This window comes from Globicephala melas, chromosome 4, assembly GCF_963455315.2.
Source record: "Globicephala melas chromosome 4, mGloMel1.2, whole genome shotgun sequence".
In the NCBI taxonomy this organism is placed as follows: domain Eukaryota; kingdom Metazoa; phylum Chordata; class Mammalia; order Artiodactyla; family Delphinidae; genus Globicephala; species Globicephala melas.
In genome coordinates this window covers 16,391,433-16,398,691 of record NC_083317.1, presented here as the reverse complement: position 1 = coordinate 16,398,691, position 7,259 = coordinate 16,391,433, and the positions used below count along the sequence as shown (strand labels likewise).

The 7,259-nt window shown below is 35.1% G+C and overlaps 1 protein-coding gene across 1 annotated transcript; it reads right to left on the bottom strand.

The window, feature by feature from the left end:
- Positions 1-3,528: 3,528 nt before the first annotated feature.
- On the bottom strand, positions 3,529-6,521 carry LOC115865882 (magnesium transporter protein 1). Its single transcript, XM_070045421.1, has 2 exons — positions 6,407-6,521; positions 3,529-6,298 (listed from the first exon to the last, which is right to left on the bottom strand). The coding sequence occupies exons 1-2, from the start codon at positions 6,514-6,516 to the stop codon at positions 5,386-5,388; spliced, it is 1,023 nt and encodes a 340-aa protein (XP_069901522.1). The 5' UTR covers positions 6,517-6,521; the 3' UTR covers positions 3,529-5,385.
- Positions 6,522-7,259: the final 738 nt, after the last annotated feature.

Here is a 7,259-nt window from a genome sequence, read left to right as displayed (position 1 = left end):
TTGCTTGAATGTAAGAACTGGCATATTTTATCAAAATATTGGGTATAAAAGTGTACTGCTTCAGGGGTTACATGACTTTGATTGGTTTATTAGCATTAATTATTTGGGGAGAAAATTATGTAACTTTGGAAGCCATACCTTTCAATATATGATCTCTTTAGCATCTTGGTGGCCTGTAACAATTAATTTTATTACCAAGATGGTCAAGCTAGCTTTGAGACTATGACCAACACACTGGAAGAATCTGACTCATTGTGTACTGGGCTTTTCACTTTGGTGTTTAACAAACAGGAAAGAAGCATACACAGTCTAGTGCTTGCAGTCAAGCAGTTGGTGTTGTGTTCTGAGCAGACTTCGTTCTTCTGGGTTGTATCCAAGCAGCACAAACTCATAGCTAGATCATGGAATCAGAACACCAGAATTCTGTTTCTATGTCCAACATTTTATTGCAATCATATGGAATGCAACCTTGAAATATGAAATATAATGTTTCAGATAATCAGTTTTCAAGTTGGCAACTTACATTTGCCTGTTCAGAATTGAGGAATTTGTTATTGTCTAGACCATGTTCTAGACAGTGAGCCACAAATCCCAATACAGAGGCTATTCTGTTGTTACATAACTTGAATAAATTTATTTTCCCCAATTCACTGAAGGAAAATGCAAGAATAATAAATCTCTAATAAAGTGGGAATGCATATCAAATAAAACTTATCTAACATCCTATATGGAGACAGATGGCCAAATTCAAAGCATCCCTGATATTAAAAATCTAAGATCAATCTTACTATGTACAGGAAATTGTCAGGCTAACAAAGATACTATTACACAACACTTGTTGATTAACTGTTTGCCTAATCCAGTATGTTCAATTAGACAAACCCACAATATCTAAGTAAAGTTGTGTTAGCCTACAGAAACCATAGTTGCTCACTGAAGAATTTTAATTTTTACAAATAGCGAGTTTTAGTCTAAAAGCAGGGAATTTATGATAGTAATTGCAAATGTCATTATGTCAATAAGATTGTGCAAAGAAAGGGCTAACATTTTCATCTTCCTTTCTTTTTAGTCAGCAGTAATTATTGAGACATGGTAACACCACCAAAAATGGTGTCCCTGTGCAGCTCATTAAATATATTTGCTCTTAAATTAAAAAACATTACTTCCACATGGTTAAAGTCTATATCAGATCATTTGCAATAATAAAAACTAAGAAAAATCATAGAATTCATAAAACCTTTCCCACAAAAATGAAAAGCCAGTTTTAATAGCCTTGTCCAATGGAGTGGCAGACCATCAGAACTTTCCTTGCCCCACCAAGAAAGTTAGAAAGTTATCATTAAAAATAATTTGACTGAAGTAATAAACTCAAATTGCATAATCTATGAAAGAAAAAAGTCTGTATGCTATAAGTTAATTTCTTTAAACTATATTAAGATTATTATAACTACATTAAATTCTACTGAAGTTGAATGAGAGATTGGGAGAGATGATCTCAAAGCTGTTTTCCAATTTAAAATTTTATGATTCTATGAATGTGTAATAGATTTAAAGTAGAAAAAGATAAGGCAGAAAGAAAACAAATAAAATTCCCTCCATGATGCTGACTGTATTTGTTTGATTTTTTAAAAGCACAAAAAAAAGATGGAAATGTATCTTCATTGAACTTTCTTTTTATGTCTTTTCAATATTCGAAGAGTTGGTACAGAGCCTCCTTTCAAACAGTTATTTCTCAATGACTTTAAAAAAAGGGAGAGGAATAAATGATTGTCTAATAAGAAACAATTTCCTAATATACACTGAACATTAGAAAAATTGGTTTTGAAGTCTTAAATAAACCGCTAAATGTATCTATTATTCAGAGATTGGCAAATATGAACTGTGATTTCTCATTCACAAAAAAGTCATTTTATTCCTTTCTCTTAAAAGAAAAATAGTTATATTTGAAGACTCTGGTCAATTTTGAAGCTATGAAAGAAAAAATATACCTATGTTAAATTCACTAATAGGATTAGATTCTATAATCTTATTATTGTCAGAAAAATATAATATTAAATGGTCTCAGATTTGTGGCCATGTGATACTGATCAAAAATTCATTAGATATTTACTAAATGATTTGTAGGTATTAATTTCAAATTTTGTATGATGTTGAATAGTCATTTCTTTTTATTTATTGCTTTTTTTTTGTTTTTTTCTAACCAGTTTCTCAAAAGAGAATTACTGGGTTCATATCCAAACTTTCACTTTTAATAACTATATGACCTTGGGCAAATTACTAATTTCTCTGCAGATAATTTTTCTTTTATTACAGAATTACTAGGATATTCACATTATACAGTAAGAGGTGCTTTGTAATCTATACAGATACATAAAAATATTAATTAGATAAAGAGGCTGAGGCAGCTAGCTGTCCATCAAAACTGCCTCTCCACTTCTGTGTATACTGCTGTAGCTGATTAATGGAGCTATATGAACTCCATTACCAAGACCACCTTGCAGCTAGTTATGGCCTTGTGACTAGTTCATATCAACAAAATGAAAATTAGGTGTGCCACTTTCTGACCAAGGTCATAACCTTGTGCATTCTCCATGCTCTCTTTCTCCTTCTATAAACTAGATAAAAATGATTATGGTCCCAGTAACTGACAGAAGATGGGAGAAACTTGGGTCCTTGAGTCATGATATAGAAAAGAACTGCCCAATAATCAGAAATACATACCTGGAAGTGTTACTATGGGGATGAAAATAATAATCTCTTGTGTTGAGCCATTACACATTTAGCATATTTTTTATCACAGCTTATAAATTGGCACCTTGAAATGAAATACTCTTATATAGAAAAAAACCAAAAAACTAAAATAGACAGCATGGGTTTAGGAGTTGGGGAGTAAGAAAAAAAGATGAGGCTAAGAAGTTGGGGACCTACGCTATGCAGTGTCAAAATATTTAGTTAAACTCTTGTCAGAGATAAGTTGGAAATCAGAAGAGTTCTTAGAACTGTGTTCCTAAGAAAATTGTTGGAAGAAGCCCAAGTGTTAGTGTGTGTTGGCTTTTCATGCTACACGTAGCAAAGTATTTCAAGAACAGGATTAGCTCATATATAACTGACCAAAAAGTAGCAGGGCTGGAAAAGTCAGCAGCTCTTGGAGTCCACAGAGAATTGCTCCCCAGATATGTTTAGACTTTTCAGAAAAAAAGAAGCAGCCATGTGGCAAAGGTCCAATTAAAGGCATTGCTTTCCCACGCCAGCTTGTTGTAGATGGTTTTAAGATAGCACCTACTAAGTTTGGAGAAACAGGCATGAGGGAGAGAAAGCAAAATTGTAAGACAGACTTAAGAACCATGTCTGGGAAGGATTTTTTTTTTTTTTTTTTTTAGATTGTAAAAGTTTATTGATATGATCAAAAAGCAAACAGCCAGACATTTGGTTATCTTTGTCACTACAATGTGTCATTTTAAATAGTATTTTTAAATGCATAACAAATAATATTTAAACAATTGCTAGAAAAGTTAATTAAAAGTCTACTTAAGGCACTTCAGATGAAAGCTAATTTCAACATTTCCACAAAAGTAACACTATTCTAAGTGTAGTAAATCTGCTTTCTACAGATTTTAGCCAGAATGCAACTTCTCTCCTTAAAGAAGAAGAATGTGCTCTTAAGAGACAAAACAAATACAAAAAAAACTGTCATTCTTTCAATGTTCGTTGCAAATTATCTGGAGCTATACATTTTACATGGCAGTAATATTCCCCCGGTTAGTATGTACAAATCAGGGTATATTCATACAAGTCTCATAAGAATCACAGCATAAATTTACTTGGCCTGAGACAAGTACAAGAACAGCAGATAAGGAATCCAGAATCATACAATTTACAGTGGAGTAACAAAAACAGGCTCCACTAGAGAGTAAATATCCCCTCACCCACCAAATCTACTAACAAAAACAAAAACAAAACCCCCACATACAACATTTCTTCTTAGGCAATTATATCCATCTCTTTCTTCAAACCTCTATTATATAAGACTTCCAGACCACGTGGGAGAGTTATTAGATGGTAAATAGTAGCAGGCAGTCACAGTATTATTTTAATGTAATAATACTTCTAAGATTTATTAAACTTTTTTTTCATTATCAGAATTCTCATATTTCCATTAACAGTGGCATTTCTGGATACTCTTTATAACTATGGGGGAGGTTATAGCTAGATCTAATGATAACCATCAACTTCCATTCTTCACAGAAATTTGGTTAGCACATACGGTTATTTTCACTGACAGAAAAAAGATAAAACTCAAAACTTCTTCAAATGATTACTTTGTTCTCCACTTAAAGTGAGAAAATGAAGGCTAAAATAATAGCAAAAACCAGAACAGCTTTCAAGAAACATTTACTTTCTATTCACAGGCAACAGCTTAATATTTCACGATTTTATTTTCCCAATCTAGGGGAGTCCTTTTCCTAAACACAAGGGTTAATGAAATATGTTGCAACTGTAATACAGATATCAACTTAACCAGATGAACCTAGCTTTTTCTCTTAGGTACAAATGAAATCAGTGATGAGCTCTAATTTGCAGAAACGTTTTAGACCATTTAAAATTTACACTGATTTTAGCACTAAGCTACATTTTTATTAGAAAGGCGCCCACCTTAAATAAAAGAAAACTAGGGAGACAGAATGAGCCTGAAATCTTTCCAAATACAGGTAGTTAATACCACACTCATGCAGAAATCATAATCCTGCATTTAGAGATATTTCTTAATGTCTACAGCTACCAAGAAGCATAGTTTGCACTGCATTTCAGGAGGAAAGATGGAGGAGGACTGGCTAGTCTTTTTTTCTAAAGTCTAGACATGTACTCTGAAGAATGGTGTTCCATTTTCAGAAGACACATAGCACATATGATTTCTCTGCCCAAAAGGAAAGATGTGCAAAGTATACACATCCATGCAAAGATGGAAAAGTTAAGAATGGATTCTTGATGTTGTTATCAGAACTGCCCCACACACCTTTGGATAAGATAATAAAAAATCAGATGGTCAAAAGTTAACTAAAGCAGTTTTGAACCTTGTTGTAACTAAAATGAAGTAGTAGCTTTAAAATTTTTAAAAAATATTTAATTCCACTAAATTAAATATTCCACAAAGTTTACTGGGAAGGGAAGGTTAAGAGGAGAATCATATCCAAATACTTCATGATTTTGATGGAAAATTGCTTCTTAAGGCACTATACATCTTCTTTGGTTAAATGATTAACTATTTTAATCACTTGAAAAAAAGAGGTAATACAAAATACACAAATTGCATTCTTCTTTTCACACACACGTTTTTCATTTTTCAATTTCCATTACTCCAGTGTCTACATATCTCTGGAATCCTTTTTAACTCATCAGAAAGCTATATGGATATCCATGATATTTAGATCTGAAAATAGAGAGCATCCAACTGAAGAATAATACAACGAGTCCAATACCAGCCACACACATTATCTTTCGCTTTCCAATATCCATGTCAGATGTAGCAGCTTCACATAAAAGCACCATCCCTAAGGTAACCCCACCACTAAACAGAAGAACAATGTGTGTTTCAGCTACAAACTGGGCTTGGCTGCTTCCATGGATATAATTCACATGTCCTGTGTGGGGATTCTTATGAGCATATGGTGGTCCTCTTATATGGTTCCACATTTGACCAGATGTCATAGCAAGCACAAAACACAGAGCCGCAAAAGCCCATCCAGTTTTATTAAAGAGAAATTCCATATTGCTTCTTCGAAGATACACAAGTCCACCAATAACAGCCAAAAGCAATCCCAACATAAGGGGGCCAGCATAATTTGGGGGTCTAATTACTCTAATATTGACATCAGTTCTGTCAGCAATCCACCGGGCAATCTGCTCAGCTGAAAATCCACGCACCTGCAACTCATATGTATCACCCCGTTTGGGTTTCCCTTTTGCAGGAAAGTTGATGAAAGTTGGGGCTGAATTCATGTTTAGCATCTGAAATACATCAGAGCCTTCATCAAAATCCACCATAGCAAAAAATATCCTGTTGGTAAATGCACTGGAATATCGCCAGGAGTTTGCCAGGATCTGGAATTCTTCATCAGCTTGCTTGCACACGACACATTGTCTATGAAGTTGGAGAGCAGTGAACATGACAATAACGGAGTAGTTTCTCGGTGGGGCTTTAACAAGGCGACGGAACTTGTCTCCATTCATTCTTATTACAGGCCTTTTATTGGTCCATTCCATCAGTTGACTAACCTTTTCAGATAACACCATCTTGATCCTCAAATATCAGTAAGATGGCACAGAAGGTGTTAGTGATGTCTAAGACTGCATACCACTTGTCATCAGTCTGTGTAATAGATTCAGTTGCAGTCGCAATGTCTGGAACAGCCTGGGCTCCTTCTTTCTCTGGGCAGAGGCTGAGGGAACCCCGTAAACGAGCAGCAGTGCCACCGCTACGGTCGCAGAGACGCACCAAAGCCACCAACGCGCTGCCATGTTCGCTTCTCTCCTGGGAAGGAATTTTGAATGTGATTATAGGCACAATGAACTAACAAGGAGCAAATATTTCTGAAGCCTATTAAGATTTTGAAAGTGTTGTATTGACAAAGAAACATGAGCCTGGACTCTAAAAGCCAGTGACTAAAGCACAACCTTAACCCTTGGATTCCTAGCTGGGATGAACAAGGAGTTAGCTATGAAAGCTGGTCAGCCCTCACCAGAATCCCCAATATTCACTTCCAGTGATGCCATGGAGGAAATGGGTGAGGAAAGAAGCTCTAGAAATGAAACCAGGAGCCCTGGAGAACAGTGGACATGAGAGTCTTCTCAAGGAGAAATAGAGGCCTAATCCATAATCTTTCATAGGGAATGTTTTAATGTATTCTCTGCAAAACATGACCAAGAAGTAGTAACTACTATGAGATCATTGACGTAATAGCCTACCCTTCTTCCTCCACTGTATATTTGGTGTGGGGACAGGCAGAGGCATTTAGTTTGTATCTTCAGTTGACAGGCCAATAAAGAGGAAAAAAAATAAAAAATAAAGCCCCATTTGGTGCATGGAGAAGACTCTACATCACCCAGAGATCCTGGATTTTGAGCTGGATGCAGTAACTTAATCAGAAGTTGGGTGTATTCTTTGGGTGGGAAGAAACATGCACATTTCCCACCCAAGGAAATAAGGATAAATTTGGTAGTTAGAAAAAAAGAACTGTCAGTCTATGGAATTTTTGTTATAG